The sequence below is a fragment of the Callithrix jacchus genome, chromosome 17 (assembly GCF_049354715.1).
Source record: "Callithrix jacchus isolate 240 chromosome 17, calJac240_pri, whole genome shotgun sequence".
Classification (NCBI taxonomy): domain Eukaryota; kingdom Metazoa; phylum Chordata; class Mammalia; order Primates; family Cebidae; genus Callithrix; species Callithrix jacchus.
The window spans coordinates 45,705,979-45,728,435 of NC_133518.1; the positions used below are offsets into that span (position 1 = coordinate 45,705,979).

The window sequence follows — 22,457 nt, forward strand, 5'->3', positions numbered from 1 at the left end:
GTAATCCAACACTTTAGGAAGGTGAGGCAGGAGGATCACTTGAAGCCAGGAGTTACAAGTCTTGGCAACAAAGTAAAACCTCATCTCTACAAAAATTAAAAAAAAAAAATTAAGCATAGTGGCACATGCCTGTAGTCCCAATGACTCTGGCAGCCAAAGGAGAGAGGATTACCTTGAGCCCAGGGCTTTGATGCTAGGGTGAGCTATGATCGTGTCACTGCACTCCAGCCTGAGCAACAAAGTGACACACTGACTGTTAAAAAAAAAATGGGCAAAAGAGATCTGAGAATAATTATCTTTTTTAGGGATCAAATAAGTGCAAATCAAAGCAAAATGCCACCTATCAATTTAGCAAAAAATTTAATTGATAATCTCTTCTTCAGAATTTATTGCTCTAGTTAGAATATCGGTTCTCATCTTTCTGACAGATTACTAGTCCTTTGTAAATACTCAGTCACCTCCAATAGGGGAGGTAAGATCTCAACTCAAGAAATGAGAAGTCAGCATGCAGACCCATTGATGTCACATTGCTGGTATGGTTTAAGTCTTTGTTCAGTCACTGAAAACTGTAAAACATGTAGCAGTTCTTCATCGAACTCAGCCTATCTGTTTTTACTCACAAGAAGCAGCCTGTTGCATAATCAGTGACTTTATCTATATAAAGACATCTTTACATCTTTTTAATCTAAGACCCATTTAAGGCCCAACTTTAAGTCTTAGGTCTTCCACTTTGTTAAATGTATGACTTTTGGGAAGTTACTTACATTACTCATTTGTAAAATTGGTAACTTACCTTGTAGGGTTTGTATTATTCAGTTTGTTTATTGATTTTAAAATATTAATTGAGCACCTACTGTGATAGGCCTAGACTGAGGCACTGAGGATAGATACAACAGTGAAAAATCCATACTTGGCCAGGTGTGGTGGTTCATGCCTGTAATCCCAGCACTTTGGGAGGCTGGGGAGGGAGGAACATTTGAGCCCAGGAGTTCAAGAGCAGCCTGGGCAACATGGCCAAACCCTGTCTCAACAAAAATTTTTGAAAGTTAGCCAGGTGTAGTGGCGCATGCCTGTAGTCCCATCTATCTACTCAGGAGATTGAGGTGAGAGGATGGCTTGAGGCCATAATGAACTGAGATTATACCACCACACTCCAGCCTGAGTGACAGAGTGAGACCTGTCTCAAAAAAAAAAAAAGAAAGATTGTAGGCTTGAACAACTATAAGGATGGAGTTTCCCTAAAGTGCTTAGTCTGGCACATGGTACTTACTGGGTATTCCATAAAGAGTGATTTACTTCCCCAAAATCTAGAGTAAGTGTGAAAAAGTTTTATCCAGTGTACTTCTGTCCACCTGTGCAATCAAGTAGAATGTTTCACCAGAATAGATAAAAAATGTTATATATAATTGGTACATTGGAATCCTTGTGAATTACTGCTTCTGTTGGCCGAGAGATTTACTCCCTTGATAGAACTTGTGTTTTTCCATGACAATAATATAGTAACAAGTATATTAATAATAATTTTTAATTAAAGGGAAAATCTTACCAAATTCATGTTTCATTTTAAGGAAAATATTACTCTTTATGCCCATTTTCTTCCTTCCAGGATGTTGCCTTATGGCTGTTTAGCAACAGGAGATCGCTCTGGCCTCATTGAAGTTGTGAGCACCTCTGAAACAATTGCTGACATTCAGCTGAACAGTAGCAATGTGGCTGCTGCAGCAGCCTTCAACAAAGATGCCCTTCTGAATTGGCTTAAAGAATACAATTCTGGGTTAGTTTCTTCTGTTTAATTATCGTTTTTATGTACAGACAGCCAAAGAAATGCTATATGGTCCCAATAGAAGTCATCAGTGTGTTAGAGGAAATAGTAGTGTTTTTTATTTATTGCTTCATTTCAGGTTAGAAAAAACGACACATAGGCCTTCCTAAAGTCTTACAGATGGTAAATGTTGAATTCTACTTTATCTAGATCAAATTTTAGAGCCCTGCAGTAAAGTTACAATCTATGAGTTTAAGTATTTAAAGATAACGTATTAAAGCCTTTCTTCACGTGCATCAGCTTCTCTAATTATGTGAATATATGAACTTAAGTAAGTTTTTAATGAGTTTATAGATTGTGATTTCTCCAAAGTAAAAGATGCAGTGGTTGGAATTATGGCTATGGTATTAGAAAAGCACTAACATACAGGAAATAAAAGAATTTCACAGTGAGGGGGAAATGGTCTGCAAGTATTTTTGCCTAAAGACTTCAAAGTCAGATACATTTTATCAAGGACTTGTAATATGAAAATCAGTTTCCAAATTTTGATCTTAAGGCCTTGTCTCCAAGGAATCTCTATTACTTACTTCTAATTGAAGTCCATGACTTAAATGATTGAAACTGCAGTACTTAACATGAAATTGTAGTCAGTATTTGGTCAAAACTAACAAAAATGTTCCCATCCCCCAGCATGATCTAGCAAAGCCATGGTCTTTTCTAGCCACTATCCACATGAGCCTATGCACAGCCCCACTGAAACACAGCTTCCAGGACACAGGAATTTGAATGTCTAAGGCCCAGTTATTTAGTGTCTTTGAAGGCAGCTCTCTCGGCTCTGCCCAGTGATGACCGCCCACACTCCCCTTGGCTGATCCACATGTTCTCTTATATGGCTTTGGCAGCTCTGTGTTCTCACAATTAAAAAGGAAACAGAAGTATGGTTTGGGTCTCACTCAATACTGTTGGAGGCTGAAAATCTTTTTTGTTTCTATTTTTTTCTCTTGTTCAGGGATGACCTGGACCGAGCCATTGAGGAATTTACTCTGTCCTGTGCTGGCTACTGTGTAGCTTCTTATGTCCTTGGGATTGGTGACAGACATAGTGACAACATCATGGTCAAAAAAACTGGCCAGGTGAGCTGCTCCCCAGGATCTGTGAAGGGCCTTAGTAATGCTATTACTTGTGCATCGCATAATCTCTTGTGCAACTCAGCCAGATTCTTTAGTGGGATTCTCAGTGTCATGTCTTTGTCTTCACTTCAATTTCTTACCACCTCTTCTTTTCATATACAGTCTACTATGTGTATTCATTTGTTTGCTTGCTTAAAGTTAGATGGTAAGCATTTATTTGTTTAAAAAATTATTGAAGGCCAGGCATGGTGGCTTATGCCTGTAATCCTAGCACTTTGGGAGGCTGAGGCAGGCAGATCACCTGAGGTCGGGAGTTCAAGGCCAGCCTGGCCAACATAGGAAACCTCGTCTCTACTAAAAATACAAAATTAAGCTGGGTATAGTGGTGAACACCTGTAATCTCAGCTACTTGGGAGGCTGAGGCAAGAAAATCACTTGAACCCAGAAGCAGAGGTTGCAGTGAGCTGAGATCATGCCACTGCACTCCAGCCTAGGCGACAAGAGTGAAACTCCGTCTCAAACAAAAAAAAAATTATTGAAAAAATTATTGTTATTTTAAAGTGGCCTATTCTTTTAATATAAGAAATTGTATTTGGGATACATGTGTACCTAATAGAAAGAGCAGATAATGTGGTGGTTGTATTAAATTTAAAGATAACCAGTATTTGAAAAAAAAGTTGGGATGAACCCCACTTGAGCCATTTTCTCTTTTAGAACATCAAACCTATTCATTTATAGGAGAAGGAAGAACAGTTGAATAAGTAATAGCATTCTGGGATACCTTGGGAATCTAGACCAGGTTACTTATGGAGTACTTAAGTTTTCAAATGAAAATTTCATTTTTCAGAGTGACATGTTTATAAAAATTTTTTATATTAAGCAAAGGCAGGTGAGATACCTTAGATAATTTTTCAGTTTAGCCACCCTAGGAATTTCCACACTAGAGGCATACTAGAATGAAAATCTCTCTGGGTCACTGTGTAAACTGTGGTTCTATGAGGGACCCAGAGTTTTGTCCTAGGAAATCTGGATTAGTTCTGGCTTGGGCTTTGAGAGTGGATGGGGAATGAATTTGTAATGCCCTATAATACATGAATGTACTACATACGATTGAGGAAGCTTGTGTCCATACTTAAAAGGATTCCCTTGGACTTCCAGTCAATCACATTGAACACCTAGGTTTATCTCCATTTTCTTCTGATACCCCTCTAAAACAGTAATAAGGAATAAGAAATATATAAACTCAAGAAGTCAAAGATGATAGGAAAATAGGCCACAGTGGGTGAAACATATTACTAGAATTGGGGGTGATAGAAAGTGAGATAGAGAAGTGGCAGTGACTTAGCAGAAGTGAGAAAATAGAAAGTACTTGGAAAGGGGTACACAAGTCTCATAAAAGCTTTGGAATCAGAGGCACCACGAACTGTTCAAGGAGGGATATAAAAAGAGGCTGAAACAGAAATAGCTGGCAGTTTTTATATGGAGCAGTTAGGTACTCAAGTCCCCTTCCTTGTGCCAAGAAGGAGATAGATTTATTTTATGAAGAAACTGGTTCTGACTCAAGCACGCTTGTTTCTGCAGAGGCTACAGGAAAGGGTCCCATATTAAAAATAGAGATGGAGTGAAAGTTGGCATACTAAATGGTACAATCTGCAGCCATTTCCACTTACTTTATTCTAAGAATACTGGCAGCCAGGTGTATAGCTCCATCCCCAGCAAGAGACTAGATGATTCCATTCCAGAAATCTGACTGGTCCCGGTGAAAAGTCCCACAGATCCTGACAGTTGAGGTTCCTCCCTAGTTTCTCTACAAGGAAGTCCACCAATCAACGAGCAAGCCTACCATGTACATAGAACTTTCATTCAGCTTTTTAGTGATTCATTGTTAAATATGAATCGTCAGCTAAGGATTAAGATACTTTTAAAAAGTGACAAAAATTGTATATGTTTATCGTGTGCAACATATTGTTTTGAAATATGTCTTCATTGTGGAATTGATAAATTGAGCTAACATATTATTACCTCACATACTTACCTTTTTTGTTATGATAACATTTAAAATCTAGTCTTTCAGCAGTTTTCAGGAATGCAGCATATTATAGTTGCCGTGTTATAAGACAGATCTCTTGAACTTATTCCTCCTAAGTGAAATTTTGTGTTATTTGACCATTATCTTCCCAGGCCTTGCAGCCACCATTCTCCTTGCTACCGGATTAGCAGACATTTAAGGGAAGCCTCTACCATGAAAGATAGAGACTAAACAAGCAAAATAGGGAAGAAAAGAAAACAGGATAACTGCAGTAAACAGAGGGTGATTTTAAAAATCAAGGCAAAACAATACGTTGTATCTATAAGTTATAGGGTTCTGTTTTTTTAATAGTCAGAACATAGAGGTCTTGAAAATTAGAAATAGGAACAAATAAAAAGTTAAAATAGAAATAGGTAAATATTTTGTGGCAGGCATAGTAAGTGCTTTATCTATAATCTAATGCCTTTGGTCCTAATGACAACCTTATAGAGTGGTGGCATTAGCCCCATTTTACAAGTGATGATATTAAGGCAAAAGAGAGTAGACATACCAGGATTTTAACCCTGGCAGTTTTGCTCATATTCTTTTTTTTTAATCTACTATGCCTTAATATCTCCAAAAAATATGATAAACAGAGAAAAGATCCAGAAATGATAGAGACTCTGTCCAGGGAGGTATGCTCTCAGCTTAAATGGAAATTCCAGAGAGAAGTAAAAGGGAAGAGGAAAGAAGGGCACTTACTAAGCAAATAATACTAAGACATTTCCCAGAGCCAGTGTTGATTAATATTCAGTCAAAATAGCACAAAAATTCTCAGATAATGTAAGAAAAACACCCTTACTAAGGGTCTGCACTGTGGAATTTCAGTGTATCAAACATAAAGAGCAAGTCTTAAAACCTCCCCAGAGACACAGCAGATCACATAGCAGAGTTTAGAAGTCAGAATAACTCAGTTCCTCGATAGCTAGCATTGGCGATTAGAAGACTGCAAGTGGCCGGGCGCGGTGGCTCAAGCCTGTAATCCCAGCACTTTGGGAGGCTGAGGCGGGTGGATCACAAGGTGAAGAGATCGAGACCATCCTGGTCAACATGGTGAAACCCCGTCTCTACTAAAAATACAAAAAATTAGCTGGGCATGGTAGTGCGTGCCTGTAATCCCAGCTACTCAGGAGGCTGAGGCAGGAGAATTGCCTGAACCCAGGAGGCGGAGGTTGCGGTGAGCCGAGATCGTGCCATTGCACTCCAGCCTGGGTAACAAGAGCGAAACTCCGTCTCAAAAAAAAAAAAAGAAGACAGTGCAAGTTAGCCTTCATAATTTTGAGGAAAAATTATTTCTAACCTAAAATTCAATAACCAAACTATTAATCAAATATAAGGGGTAGAATGAAGATGTTTTTCCAACTTGCAGGGTCTCAAAAGCTGTCACTCCTCTGCATCTTTTCTCAGAGATTGCCAAAATAAGGGCATCTACCAAAACAAGAGCCTAAACCAATAATTTTCAAGTGGGGTGATTTTTTTTTTTCCCTCAGGAGATATTTGTCAATATGTGAAAACAGTTTTCATTGCAATAACTGGGGGCTGGCATAGTCTAGTGGGTAGAAGCCAGGGATGCTGCTAAACACCCTGTGGTATACAGGACAGAACCCTATATCAAATAATTATATGGCCTAAAATACCAATAGCACCAATGTTGAGAAGCCCTGGTCTCAACCAAAGAGAATGTGATGTTGGATACAGAAAACAGGGGCTCCAAATGGGAGAAGAGGAAAGGGAAGGCCGAGGATGATGGCTCTGCAGCAGGACCAGAGAACGAGCAGCCCAGATAGAAACGAACAGATTACCTGACTGACTGGAAAGCAGTTTTGAAAATGATTTGTAGATTTGTTGTTGTTTGATTTGTAGATTTTTAAGGAGAGTTTGGGAAGAATTAATGATAAGATCATAGAACACTAAACTAAATGAATGTATGAATACCTGCATACAGTTTCTCAAGGAAAAAAGGTGAACAACATGTGAAAAATAAAAACACTGAATATTGAGGTCACCAGATATTATGACATAATGTGTCACAGTGTGTAGCATTTTCTTAGCATAAAAGTACTAAATCTTTATCTTCCGTAATAAGAATAGTAATATGCAATTAGGAAGCAAAAATGAGTATAAACATATTATTTAGAAAAATAGAGGCAGACACCAGGAAAAACACCTAGTGAGAAGAGTAAGAAGTTATCTCCAAATAGCACTCCATGTGGGGAGCTAATAGGGAAAAGGTGTACTTTTTTGGAGATAGGGTCTTACTCTATCACTCATGCTGGAGTGCAGTGGCATGATCATGGCTCACTGCAGCCTCAACCTCCCAGGTTCAAGCAGTTCTCCCACTTCACCCTCCTGAGGTAGGACCACAGGTACGTGCCACTATGCCTGGCTAATTTTTTTTGTACATTTGTAGCGATGGGATCTTGCTATGTTGCCCAGGCTGGCCTTAAACTCCTGGGCTTAAATGATCCTCCTGCCTCAGCTTCCCAAAGTGCTGGGATTACAGGTATGAGCCACCACACCCAACCTGTACTCTTTTCTTGTTATGTTTTATAAAACTATTTGACTTTTTAAAAATCATACATTTTAATTATTTGGATGTATTTTTCTTTCTAAAGCGTCTCCTAGGTAGAAGAATCGCTTGAACCCAAGGCAGAGGTTGCAGTGTGCCAAGATCGTGACACTGTACCTCAGCCTGGCAACAGAGTGCTCCATCTAAAAAAAAAAAAAAAAAAAAAAAAAATTAGCTGGGTATGGCGGCATGTTCCTGTAATCCCAGATACTTGGAGACTGAGATAGGAGAGTCGCTTGAACCAGGGAGTTCGAGGTTGCAGTGAGCCGTCATTGCAGTGAGCTACTGCACTCTAGCCTGGGCAACAGAGTGAGACTCCATCTAAAAAAAAAAATAAAGAAAGAAAAAAGAAATTCTTACCCTTTAAAAAAAAAAAAAAAGAGTCTCCTTTCCCACTAGATATCTACAGTTTAGTATCAGGGTTATTATTGATTATACAAGTCTTAAGAGTGTTAGATGTGCTCTTTTCTCATTTGGCTGAGTAGGCTATAAACAGAGGGAGAACAGCTTAGATGAGGTTGGGTATAGTGCCTGGGGGTCTAGGACTATGGAGGTTTTGCCTTCTATTTAGAACCCACCAGAAAAATGAAAGAAATTAAATCCCATTTGTTTTCCAGCTCTTCCACATTGACTTTGGACATATTCTTGGAAATTTCAAATCTAAGTTTGGCATTAAAAGGGAGCGAGTGCCTTTTATTCTTACCTATGATTTCATCCATGTCATTCAACAAGGAAAAACAGGAAATACAGAAAAGTTTGGCCGGTGAGTACTACTGCCCTTGTGTCAAGGCTAAACACTGCTAACATTTTCTTATCTGACCAAGTAGACTAGCATTTCTTAGCTGAGTTATATTTGGATCTGGGAAATATTCAGTCTGATTATAGGAAGTTTTTGGGGGAATTTGCCTGTCAGATTATTGTGCTGGTTCAGAAATTCTCAGGAGAAACAGAATGCTAGAAATTTAAAATAGTTATTGTATTTTATTCCAAGAATATACTACCTTTTACCTGTTTCAGAAAATTCTCTGAAAAGATTAAGACAGTTGATAGGGAGATGCTGAAAAGACATCTGCTATCATTGTATATGGAGTATAGTGACGGAACCAGGGTTCAGGGCAAATTTCATAATCTCTGATCTATTACTCACTACCTGCCTGTTCCCAAGCTTAATACTTTTTGCCTTTGTTTCATCTTAAAGTGGGGACAAAAATAAAAAAATTAAGGGCTACTATGATGATTAGAGATATATCTTGTGACCAACACATACTTAACAAATGATTGTCACTATCCTTTATAGTTCTGCCTGAGTTTCTGCAGAATATTCCTCAGTGGGTCAAGTTTTCTCTTTGGCAAAATAAGAGGGATAAAATTGGATGCGCCTCAGCCTGGCATGGTAGCTGACGTCCCAGCACTTTGGGAGGCTGAGGCAAGCAGATTACTGGAGGTCAGGAGTTTGAGACTAGCCTGGCCAACATGGTGAAACCCCATCTGTACTAAAAATATAAAAAGTAGCCGGGTGTGGTAACGCACACATGTAATGTCAGCTACACAGGAGGCTAATGCAGGAGAGAATCACTTAAACCTCGGAGGCAGAGGTTGCAGTGAGCCGAGATTGAGTCACTGCACTCCAGCCTGGGCAACAGAGCAAGACTTCATCTCAAAAAAAAAAAAAAAAACTGGATGATCCTCTTGAAGGACCATCTTGAAGAGGAGAGAGAGGGAAGGCAGGATGATAGGAAGGAGCAATGCAAAAGCACTGACACTGATAGGAAGGACATTAAAAAAAAGTAGTCCCTGGAATTAGACCACAAGTACAGAACCCAGAAGTATGTTCAGAAATCCTCATGGATTGTAATTATCACTGAATTAATAATCAGTTCTTGTGTCTCATAGATTAAAAAGTCGAGATTATTAATAAAAATATTATAGCCTTTTATCATAGAATTTCGATTTAGTTTTGTTTTTGAAAAATAGGTGCGTGAAGTTAAACTGACTGTTTCATGTAGATTTTAGTCCTGGGACAGTTTTCATGGAAGTAAAAATCAGAAATGAACCTTTAGTTCAGTAGAAATGTTCTTATTCAAATAGAAAGTTTAGCTGTGTCTTCTTAATTTCCTTTATGAAATGTGCTGTTTCCCCTCTAACACTGTGCTCATGTGGTTTGCTGCATCAACCAAAGGTTCCGTCAGTGTTGTGAGGATGCGTATCTGATTTTACGACGGCATGGGAATCTCTTCATCACTCTCTTTGCATTGATGTTAACTGCAGGGCTCCCTGAACTCACATCAGTCAAGGATATACAGTATCTTAAGGTATAAAACCCCTTTTCCTTCTACATTGGACTTTGTGGGCATTGAGCTCAGTTTGAGCTGCCTGTTTTATTCAAGTGTCTGAAAGGAGTAGAACAAAGTCATTTCCTCTAAGATGGTTCTTAGCCAGGAGGGAAAGAATCTGGGAAGTTCACATAAAGGAGGAATTTTGAAGAGTAGCTTGTAACCCAAAAGATTTTCCCATTAGTAGAAGCAGCATAAAGAAGACTGGTATTGGGCTATGGCCTTCTTACTAACATTACTGGAAGACTGCAGATCAGGAGCAGGTTAACACCATGATTTTCAACAGCCTGCCTTTTTCTTGCCAGGGTCTTAGTGGGTCTTGAGTCATCTTACTGGATTTGGGTGGTAGTGGCAAGCTGCTTTATGTCCTGCAGTAATTATAAATTATTTTCATCTTCAAAAATCTTTTGGAAGAAGTCATATTATCTCCCTATCTTGGGGTTCTGGCTCCTACAGATAATATTTAAATAAGAACAGGAAGCATGCTGCTTGATGGTGGCCAGGGAGGCACAACCAAGCCAGCCTCCCACAAACTTTGATATTTGCACATCTCTACAAAAGGTATATAAAATCATATTTCCCCCCTTCCATTTTAGGACTCTCTTGCATTGGGGAAGAGTGAAGAAGAAGCACTCAAACAGTTTAAGCAAAAATTTGATGAGGCGCTCAGGGAAAGCTGGACTACTAAAGTGAACTGGATGGCCCACACAGTTCGGAAAGACTACAGATCTTAACGATCAGCCTTTGCTCCTAACGTATTTGTTGGTTTCATTTCATTTTCATTTTGCACTTGCACTAAATCGAACCTGACCCTGTCAGAGTTGTTATAAAGGGAATGAAATCCTGGAACTCAGAGTTAAATTAAGAACAAGGCATCCCACAGAACCTAATCTGAATAATCCCCGATATTCCCTCTGCTTTTTGAATACTTCCAAGACTTATCATGAAAACTGTCAATGGATAATCATTTCCTGCTGACTTTGCACGCCAAGGAATGCTACTAGAGATTGTTTCTGTTTTTGTTTGTTTTTTCTAATGTTTGGTACTTTCCCAGAATGGTGTAAATACTTCTTTTCAATATTGTGACCAAGTGTTGTCACTCAGCCAACAACTTATCCACACCTGAGAGTTGGTGGCTATTCTTACTTTCCAAATGAGGCTGAAAAGAAAAGCATCTATCTTTCTTCCCTTTGAAAATTGTATAAACTGCAAATCATAATATAATTTGAATTTATGATTATTTTCGAGAAGAAATCTTTTAAACCTGTGGACACGCATTAATTCTTTTGTTAATATTTATCTCCATGATAGCATCATTCCAGCCAGACTTGCTGAAAATCTACTGGTGAGGCAAATATAATATATATAAATATGCTACATATATATTTATAAAATTTCTAGTGGGAGTTCTATATAAATGTTTCTTTGGTATTCTTCAACTTGTGTTTTAAAGTTTTACAGAAAGCAGAGCTTTTTCCTAAGTTACTTTTCAGTTAGGTAACTGTGTGATCCAGTTCTTCCAGCTGCTTCTATAATGAGGCACATATTAATACGGTTTTTATATGGTATCTATGAAAGAGTTCACTTCATAGAGAATAATACTTGAGCAAACGTATCCAAGAAAGCAAGCAAATGAAAAGAAACCTATTTATGGAATAAACTCCAGATCTGAAATTCAGTATTTTAGAAAAATGCCAGCTCTTCTTACTGTATTTATTAAAACTTGTAATAATGTGATTTTTTTCAAGGATATTAGTTCAAGTTGAAATGGTTTCATGCCACATAGAAATCTTTAAGTTAATTGTTGAGGTACCATATATTTAGGGTGCTAGGGGCAAGTAATGTTAATATGTGCAATAGGAACTACTGGTTTGAATGTGTAAATGGATGATCTCTCTGAGTTCTGGCAACATCCAGCAAAACTACTGCTTATTCTCCAAAGAATACTGGGAGCTCTCAATCCTCAATGATATGGGACAGAGAACTGAGTATTTGCCCTTTGACTGAGTTTTCTATAGGAATTTTATTAAAGAATGTTTAATTTTGTTGTTCTTCTTAAGGTTCTCAGTCAAATAAACGAGTGAGCTGGTTTCAGCTGTTCTTGGAATGCGTGAGCCTCTTCTTTATGGGTAGAATAGGCCTTTGGAACTTGGCACTAGAACTCTAAGAAATGACAGTCAGTTGACAAACCACCCACAGGAATAGGCTAAGGCTTATGGCCTCTTCCCTGACTTCTCCCCTTGTTTCCCAGGCTCATCCATGGTGTGGGAGGCCCCTTGGACTTTGGTGGGAGGCTGAGGTGAGAAGCCATGCATTTGGAAGGTACCCTGATGTCTGGATAGTTACTTGGCACCTGTTTCATTACTTGGCACCTGAGCCAAGGCCAGACTGTACTGCTTTGGAGCTCTTGTTCATGGGGCAGATGCAGAGCAGTCCAGTTCCTTGGAAATAACTCAGCTGAGGATGGGAGTTGGCCTTTTAATTCATTTCCAGGGCTGGTGTAGACTCACTAAGACTTCCAGGAATAGGACTGTGGAAGGGCAGGTTTGTTCAGAGATCTTTGTCTAGTAGCCGCCCACCAGTTTATGAAGCAGGCCACAGGTCAGTGGTTTGCAGAATGGTGAACACTGCCAGGAAGAAATGGATACCATTCTTTCCAGAGGGGTCTCCTCCACTGAAAGGAGAGCCTTGATATATGAGCCAGGTCAATGAATGTGGATGTCTTTAAGAGCAAGAAAGGGAAATGAACTTCTCTGTGTGTCCCCAAACAGTCCTGGGCCTGAACCCAGGATAACTATTGACCCCCTCCCCGCTCCTGACCTCTGCTACAGGCTCCCACCCCAAGGTAGCCAGGACAGTGTTACTTAGTAGCTACTGAGCATTCCTAGCAAAGCACTCCCTATAGACTTGTTGAATTGCATGTCTCTGACCTTCAGGAGCTCTGATTGGGCCAGAGAGGAAAAGATAGAAGGCAGAAGGATAGCTACACTCCTGGATGTTAGGACATTAGGATGGGCTGCATGAACAGCTTCTTACATAGGATTGGTTACCTCATGTCTTGATTCTTGAGCACTCTGGCCAACAATGGATATTATCCTGAGATACTTTGCTCCCTGTCTTTTGGTCTTTTCCCATGTTCCCCTGAAACAAGGTCTTAGAAACTATACATTTCCATACTTGAGGATGGCATCTGTGTCTACCTGGATTTGGTGGGGTGGGGGCTGGGAGGGAGCAGGCAGTGCAGAAGATGACTGTTAACCAAGTAATTCTGGAGGGCTCACCCTTGGACTCCAGAGACCAGTATTTGTAATCTAACTCTCCCTTTGTTACCCTTGAATAAGGTATTTATTTCTCAGGGTCTGCGCTTCCTAGTTGATAAAATTAGACTATTAATACCTACCCCACTTACTTTTCTGGGGTGGGGAGAGCTTGGGTTAAAAGTAGGGATAGGAACATGTGCTGAGCCCCAACTCAGACAAACTCACTTCTTTCCTTACTCACCCTTCTCCAAGACTACTGAGAGAAGGAACTCCATGAAGGAAAGCCCAATCCAGTGTTCTATCCTTGTCCTCTCTCTGAAGAGACCCTCTAGTGTATTCTCAGTTCCGCCTTGTCAGGACCTTAGCCAGACAGCCTGTAACATAGGGGTCACTTGTCTAGAGAAGGTGAAAGATTTGTCTGTGGAGTAGAGAGCAGAGAAGTACCATGCCATGTAACCCTGCCATTTGAGGATGAGTGGCTCTTAGAAAGGACGGGGCAGGGGCTGGAGTTTCTTGGAAAGGAACAGCAGGAAGAACTGGCTAGATACAGCATTTATACAGGCTTGGAGGTGAGATAAAGCAGGATTTGTGGGCACTAACATACTCAACAATTGTTTCTTTCCATCTGCCTTCCCTTTCCTATACTCCAGAATACTACACCTTTTCTCAGGGATCTAGTCCCATCCTCATGGAGCCACTTCCTCTTTCAGTATTTGGCAGTTTTATCCTCTTATCCAGTGATGGAAAATCTGTCTGACCTTATCTTCTGAGATAGTCCTATCCTAAGATATATACTAACATTTTAGAACCCATGATTCCTTTTAAATTTTGACAAAGCCTAGATTCAACAACTTAGAAATTTTCATCTTCCAGACCCTCCCTATCTTCCTCTCTCCTACCTTTATAAAGCGTAGAGAAAGGTGCATAGACCCTTAACAACAAGAATGTTGCCAACACCTTGGAAGTCCTACAGGCTTCCATTCCTGGTCAGGATCCCCTCCCCCTTGCTAAGGAAATCACTATACTCTCTTTTATGGCAATCATTTTTTTCCTTGCTTTAGAATTTATGCTGCCTACGTTTTTAGGCAGATTTCTTTCACTCAGCATTTTGTTTTCAAGATTCAACCATGTAGTTGCAAGTAGCTGTACTCATTTGTTATCATTGTATAGAATTCCATTTTATGGCTGTCACGTAATTTATACCCTTTCTGCTGTTAGGATACATACAGTTTGTTCCTAGTTTGAGGCTATTAGAAATAATATATACCTTTATCATTATAGTTTATCTCCTGATTCATATATGTACATATTTCTTTGGATGTGTATACTTAAAATTGATGGGCCATAGGATTCTGTATATGTTTATCTTGACTGGGTAATGCTACAGTAAGTGGTTGTACCAATTTCTTCCTCCTCCAGTGGTACATGAGAATTCTTGTTGCTTTACATTCTCACCAATACCCAGTTAATTTTTAGCAATTCTGGAGTGTTGAGTGAATTGATTTTCATTTCCTTGATTAGTAATAAAATTAAGGTGTTTTTTTTTTTAATTGTTTTGGCCATTTGGATTTTCTCCTTTGTGAAATTCCTGTTTAAATTCTGTGTCCATTTCTTCATTGAGTTACCTGTCATTTTGGCTTTGAGGTTGTTGGTGTTTTTGTTTTCGTTTGGGTTGTTTTAAAGAATTTTTTTTTTTTTTTTTTTGCTTTTGTTCTGTGAAGTTCTGTATATTCTTTTGGATACAGGCTTTTCATCAGTGATAGGTGTTAAAAATCTTTTCCCACGGTGTGTGTGTAACTTTCCTTCTCATTCTCCTAATGGCCTCTTTTAATAACACAAGATCTTAATTTTAATGTTGTGAAATGTATCATTTTTTCCTTTTGGGTTAGTACCCATACGTGTTTAGATTTCTTTTCTCTAAAGTCTTGAAGACATTCTCTTGGATTATCATTCACACACTTTATATTTTTACCCACCCCAGTTAGATCTGTAGTCTACCTAGAATTGCTCTTTATAGCATGAAGTTTGAGTCAATTGTTTTTCCCATATGGGCAACAAATTGCATCCTTCCTTAGTTTTCTTTTTTCTTTTTTTCTTTTTGAGACAGTCTCTCTCTGTCGCCCAGGCTGAAGTGCACTGGTACAATCTCGGCTCCCTGTAACTTCCACCTCCCGGGTTCAGGAGATTCTCCCAACCTCAGCCTCCCAAATTGCTGAGATTACAGGCATGCACCATCATGCCTGGCTAAATTTTGTATTTTTAGTAGAGATGGGGTTTTGCCATGTTGGCCAGGCTGGTCTCAAACTCCTGACCTCAAGTGATCCACCCACCTTGGCCTCCCAAAGTGCTGGGATTACAGGCGTGAGCCACTGCACGTGACCCTTTCCTCAGTTTTCTACAGACCCACCTTTATCATAAATCATGTCCATACATGCATGGGTCTCCTGATGTTAAATAGATTTAATCTCTATTATTTTATTTGATTTTATTTATCTTCTTTATCAAACTATCATACATAGCACTTAGTGTGTACTAGTCACTCATCTAAACTATATATGTATATATTTTTGTATGTATTTATTGATACATATCTAACCCCCCGTAACAATCTTATGTGATAGATAGAATTGTTTTTCCTTATTTCAGAGGTAAGAAAGCTGAGGCACAGAAGGGTTAAGTAACATGTTCATAGTCACAGAGTAGTTGATGGAGCCAGTATTCAAACCCAGGAAGTAAGAAGCCTGTCTTAATTATCTGTGTTCTTTACTCACAGTGCCTCAATATACCTTTTAGATTTATTGGGTTCCACAAATAGAAGCCTATGGAAATTTTTAATCAAATTGCATTAAGTTATAGATTAGGTTGAGGCAAATTGACATCTTCAGAATATTGAATTTTCCAAAGTACATAAGTACATTTTTTTAGATTCTCTTTCACTTATATCCACAATGATTTATAGTGTTCTGTGTTTAAGTATTACATATCTTTTGTTAGATTCCTGGGTAAGTAATTTTATTGTAAGTTTCATTGTTGCTAATCTATAGCAATCATTCTCAAAGTGTGGTCCCCTGATGAGGAGCATCAGTATTACCAGAGATAACTGATTAAAATGCAAATTCTTAATTTTTAATTTTTGTGAGTACATAGAATATATATATATATGTATATATATGTGTGTGTGTGTGTGTGTGTGTGTGAACTATTTTGATACAGGCATGTAACATGTAATTACCACATCAGAGTAATTGGGGTATCCATTACCTCAAGCATTTATCCTTTTCATTACAAACAATCCAGTTATACTCTTTTAGTTATTTTAAGATGTACAATTAAATTATTGACTATAGTTACTCTATTGTGTTGTCAAATACTAGATCTTATTTATTCTTACTATTTTTTTTGTATCCATAGAAATGCACATTCTAGGCTGGGCATGGTGGCTTACAACTGTAATTCCAGCACTTTGGGAGGCCAAAGCAGGTAGATCACCTGAGGTCAGGAGTTTGAGACCAACTGCCAATATGGTGAAACCCTGTCTCTACTAAAAATACAGAAATTAGCCAGGCATGGTGGCTGGCACATGTAATCCCAGCTGCTTGGGAGACTGAGGCAGGAGAATCACTTGAACCCAGGAGGTGGAGGTTGCAATGAGCCGAGATCACACCACTGTACTCCAGCCTGGGTGACAGAGCAAAACTCCATCTCAAAAAATAAAAATAAAAAGAAATGCACATTCTTGAGCCCTGCCCCAGAGCTACTGAATTAGAAATGGGGTAGAGCCCCAAAACCTGTATTTTTTTTATTTATTTATTTTTGAGACAGTCTCACTTTGTCACCCAGGCTGGAGTACAGTGATGTGATCTCAGTTCATGGCAACCTCTGCCTCCCAAGTTCAGGCAATTCTGTCTTAGCCTCCCGAGTAGCTGGGACTGCAGGCACAGGCCACCATACCCACCTAATTTTTGTATTTTTAATAAACACAGGTTTTCACCATATTGGTCAGGCTGGTCTCGAACTCCTGACCTCATGATCCACCACCTTGGCCTCCCAAAATGCTAGGATTACAGGTGTGAGCCACCATACCCAGCCAAACCTGTATTTTAATAAAGTTACAGAGCAAAGGTCCATACAGATACATTTGATGTTTATATTTAGCAGACTTCCTAATCTTCTTAATGAATCCTAACAATTTATTTGTATGAATTACAGGATCTCTGTCACCCAGGCTGGAGTGCAGTGATGTACTCTTGGCTCAATGCAGCCTCTGCCTCCTGGGTTCAGGTGATCCTCCTACCTCGGCCTCCTGAATAGTTGGGGCCACTGGCATGCATCACCACACACAGCTAATTTTTTTGTATCTTTTTTTTTTTTTTTTTTTTTTAAAGAGATGGGGTTTCACCACATTGCACAAGTTGGTCTCCAACTCCTGGACTCAAGCCATCCATCTGCCTTGGCCTCCAAAAGTTGGGATTATAGGAGTGAGCCACTGAGCCTGGCCTGTATAAATTATTTTGATTTTGCATGTATCACCTAAAAATAACTATGGCTTGGCCAGGCACAGTGGCTTACGCCTGTAATCTAGCACTTTGGGAGGCTGAGGTGGGCAGATCACCTGAGGTCAGGAGTTTGAGACCAGCCTGGCCAACATGCTGAAATCGTCTCTACTAAAAATATAAAAATTAGCTGGGCATGGTGGTGCACGCCTGTAATCCCAGCTACTGGGGAGGCTGAGGCAGGAGAATAGTTTAAACCTGGGAGGCGGAGGTTGCAGTGAGCTAACACCACTGCACTCCAGTCTGGGCAACAGAGTGAGACTCCATCTCAAAAAAATAATAATAACTATGGCTTTATTTCTTCCTTTCAACATTTGCTTTTTCTTGCCCTTAGCAGTGGTTCCAAATTCTAGTAAAAGGTTGAACAGAAGTGATATTCAACCTTTTGCTGATCTTAAAGGGTAAGTTTTCAATATTAAATGTGTTTTTTCCTGTTGATTTTTTTGTGGATCTTTTTTTTTTTACTGTGATAAACAATTTAGTAGAGAGACAAACTACTCAGACAGATGGTTAGCATCACACAGCACTTTAAGCAGATATTGGCAACACTTCATCTAACCACAATAGCAATAAGAGGTGGGTACGAAATTATTAAAGTAGTACCTCATATACTACAGTTAATTTTAGGCACTTATGATTTAATACTGCATTTTTGTGTTTATGTTTTTCTCTTAAAATTTTTTTAACTTTTAGGTTTAGGGGTACATGTGAAAGTTTATTACATAGGTAAACTTGTGTCACAGGGATTTGTCATACAGATTATTTCATCACCCAGGTATTAAGCCCAGAAGCAGAAAAGGTAACTATTGGGTACTGGGCTTAATACCTGGATGGATCTCTTTTATCAAACTAAAGAAGCTTTCTAATTTGCTAAGGACCTTTTTAAAAAATAATTAATGGATGTGGAAATTTATCAAATGATTTTTCTGCATTTTACTGAAATGGTCATAAAGTTTTTCTCATTTAGTGAGTTTATTGATGTCTCAGTATTAAACCAAGTTTGCATTCCAGCAGTGAGCCAAATTGATTGTTAAGTTTTTGTTTGTTTGTTTGTTTTTTCAAGAGGGAGTCTCACTGTGTACCCCAGGCTGGAGTGCAGTGGTGCAGTCTCAGCTGACTGCAACCTCCATCTTCTGGGTTCAAGTGATTCTCCTATCTCAGCCTCCCAAATAGCTAGGATTATAGGTGCCTGCCACCATGTCCAGCTAATTTTTTGTATTTTTAGTAGAGACAGGATTTCACTATGTTAGCCAGGCTGGTTTTGAACTTCTGATCTCAAATGATTCACCAGCCTTGGCCTCCCAAAGTGGTGGGATTACAGGCATGAGCCACTGCGCCTGGCTGATTGTGATGTATTTTTATGTGTGTATTGCTGGATTTGATTTGCCAGTATTTGGGGGGTTTGCATCTTTTTTTTTTTTTTTAAATCAGTGGTATTAACCCATAAGTTCCTTTTAAGATCTGTGTCAAGTTCTTTTAGGGAAGATGTAACCACCGTGGCTGACAAAGTGCCTGGCACTCATCTCCTCCACGAAGTGGGACCAAAGCAGCAAGTAGAAAACCACACGTCAAGAAAGACTAAGAGAAAACACTAGAATTCACCAGGAAAGTGACAGGGCACCTCTGAGGTACAGAAGGAGAGAAAAAAAGAAGCACCCAGCTTAGCTGGAATTGGCTCAGAGCTGAGAAGAATTCACCATTACTAGAAAAAGGTAAGGGGGAGATCCCCAGCAGTCCACATTCCTACCAGGGTGCCTGCAATCCTAGCCACAGGAGAGCCCCTTGGCCCTAACAGGCCCTGAGCCTAGTGTAAGGAGCTGCTTAGAGTTCATAAAACTGCATTGTTCAAGAAAGGGAATTTACACTGGATCCCACTCACCCCTGACACCCAAGCAACTACAGCATAGTGCCATTTTGAGAGCTCAATCCCCACCAAACTATATCCTGCCCTGGGACTCAACAGCCAGAAACATTCCTAGAGCACCAATGACATCCTCCCACATCCACCTAGAGGGCTGCAGCATTGTAATGCCAGCTGGACTCAGTGCTATAGCCAGTTCCTCAGCACTCTAGCCCACATGGTATCCTACACCCTAGAGAATGGGTGGTGAAGCACACCAGGGAGGCTGCTCCAAGGACAAAGGGGGCCAAAGTATGCATTCCCTGCAGCCTGGCAGCCTCAGACTGCTGCCACCAACTGCAATCCTTCCCTTCCAGCATCAGGGCCAGCACATTGAAAGGCATGAAAAACAGTCCATCCAAGGGTGTGAGGACAAGCCTGCCAAGTCCACTCCTGCTGCCAGTGCCTGCATGCACCTCTGGGGGCCAGAGGACAGGCCCAACACACCTGTCACTGCCACTGCCAACACCTACCCATACATGCCACCTAGGAGCCTGGGGACTGGGCTGGCTAGTCCATTGGAACCTTTGCTAGCACTCATGTACACCACACCAGGGGCCTAAGGGCCAGCCTCTTGACATTACTGCCACTGCCAGTACCATAAGAGCTACCCAGGGGCCTGAGGACCCACCTGCCTGACCTGCCACTACCACTATGAGCACCTGAGCCTGCCACCTGAAGTAGACCACCCAGGGGCCTGAGGACTGGCCCACCTACCCTTCTGCTGACACAACTGGTGCTGGAGGACTGGCTCACTTGGTGTCCCTATCCCCAGTGAAGTCTCCCACTACAACCTACATAACTTCATCTTATTTAAGACAAAGCAAAAGAAAAAATTTCTGAACTGAAGTCATGTTTTTTGAAATAACCAAGTCAGACATAAAAAAAAAACAGTAAAGAAAGCCTGTGACATATGGGACACAATAACAAGTACAAAAATTCAGATTTGGGAAGTTCCAGGAGAAGAAATGGGCAAAGGTATAGAAAGCCTATTTAATGAAATAATAGCTGAAAACTTCCCAGGTCTTGCAAGGGACATAGATATTTGGAAACAGGAAATTTTAAAGAGTCCCAAATATATTCAGTCTAAAGAGGTCTTCCTAGAGACAAATGATAGTCAAACTGTCAAAATTCAGAAATAATTCTAAAAACAGCAAAAGAAAAGCATCAAATCACATATAAGGGAATCTCCATCAGACTAACAATGAATTTCTCAGCAGAATCCTTATAGGTCAGGAGAGAAATGAATAATATAGTAAAAGTACTGCGGGTGGGGGGAACCTGCCAACTAAGAATCCTATATCCGGTCGTCTGCGAAGCCTGAGTCCTGTCCTTCTCGCTCTCCTCCCCAGGCAGCATGAGCTTCACCACTCGCTCCTCCTTTTCCACCAACTACCGGTCCGTGGGCTCCGTCCGGGTGCCCAGCTATGGCGCCCGGCCGGTCAGCAGTGCGGCCAGCGTCTATGCAGGCGCCGGGGGCTCTGGTTCCCACGTCTCCATGACGCACTCCACCAGCATCCAGAGCGGCATGGGGGTCGGGGGCCTGGCCGCGGGGATGGCCAGGCGTCTGGCAGGAATGGGAGGCATCCAGAACGAGAAGGAGACCATGCAAATCCTGAACGACTGCCTGGCCTCCTACCTGGACAGAGTCAGGAGCCTGGAGACCAAGAACCGGAAGCTGGAAAGCAAAATCCGGGAGCACCTGGAGAAGAAGGGACCCCAGGTCAGAGACTGGGGCCATTACTTCAAGACCATCGAGGACCTGAGGGCTTAGATCTTCTCAAATACTGTGGACAATGCCTGCATCGTTCTGCAGATTGACAATGCTCATCTTGCTGCTGATGACTTTAGAGTCAAGTATGAGACAGAGCTGGTCATGCGCCAGTCTGTGGATAGCGACATCCATGGTCTCCGCAAGGTCATTGATGACACCAATGTCACTCGGCTGCAGCTGGAGACAGAGATCGAGGCTCTCAAGGAGGAGCTGCTCTTCATGAAGAAGAACCATGAAGAGGAAGTAAATGGCCTACAAGCCCAGATTGCCAGCTCTGGATTGACCGTGGAGGTAGATACCCCCAAATCTCAAGACCTTGCTAAGATCATGGCAGAAATCCAGGCTCAGTATGACGAGCTGGCTCGGAAGAACCGAGAGGAGCTGGACAAGTACTGGACTCAGCTGATTGAGGAGAGTACCACAATAGTCACCACACAGTCCACTGAGGTTGAAACTGCTGGGATGACACAGAGCTCAGACGTACAGTCCAGTCCTTGGAGATTGACCTGGACTCCATGAGAAATACAAAGAGCAGCTTGGAGAACAGCCTGAGGGAGGTGGAGGCCCGCTATGCCCTGCAGATGGAGCAGCTCAACGGGATCCTGCTGCACCTGGAGTCAGAGCTGGCACAGACCCAGGCAGAGGGACAGCGCCAGGCCCAGGAGTACGAGGCTCTGTTGAACATCAAGGTCAAGCTGGAGGCTGAGATCGCCACCTACCGTTGCCTGCTGGAAGATGGGGAGGACTTCAGTCTCAGTGATGCCTTGAACAGCAGCAGCAACTCCACGCAAACCATCCAAAAGACGTCCACCCGCCGGATAGTGGATGGCAAAGTGGTGTCTGAGACCAACGACACCAAAGTTCTGAGACATTAGGCCAGCAGAAGCAGGGGACCCTTGGGGGAGCAGGAGGCCAATAAAAAGTTCAGAGGTCATTCAGTGTTTAAAAAAAAATATCCTATATCCAGCAATGGTGTCCTTCAAAAATAAAGGGAAGGGGCCAGGCGCGGTGGCTCACGCCTGTAATCTCAGCACTTTGGGAGGCCAAGGTGGGTGGATCACGAGGTCAAGAGATCGAGACCATCCTGGTAAACATGGTGAAACCCCAT

At 41.0% G+C, this 22,457-nt stretch overlaps 1 protein-coding gene and 1 pseudogene across 26 annotated transcripts in view; both read left to right on the plus strand.

The window, feature by feature from the left end:
* The window catches only part of PIK3CB (phosphatidylinositol-4,5-bisphosphate 3-kinase catalytic subunit beta), a 165,884-nt gene extending 153,915 nt beyond the window's left edge, over nt 1–11,969 (plus strand). For all 26 annotated transcript variants that reach the window (XM_078354111.1, XM_054246992.2, XM_035278411.3 and 23 more), the window contains 5 exons: nt 1,607–1,774; nt 2,772–2,895; nt 8,147–8,292; nt 9,709–9,841; nt 10,459–11,969. In XM_078354111.1, coding sequence (XP_078210237.1) covers nt 1,607–1,774; nt 2,772–2,895; nt 8,147–8,292; nt 9,709–9,841; nt 10,459–10,596 — 709 coding nt within the window. In that variant the 3' untranslated portion in view covers nt 10,597–11,969. The remainder of the gene's footprint in view (nt 1–1,606; nt 1,775–2,771; nt 2,896–8,146; nt 8,293–9,708; nt 9,842–10,458) is intronic.
* An 8,835-nt stretch (nt 11,970–20,804) lies between these two features.
* Nucleotides 20,805–22,336, plus strand: LOC100392020 (keratin, type I cytoskeletal 18 pseudogene; annotated as a pseudogene).
* Nucleotides 22,337–22,457: the final 121 nt, after the last annotated feature.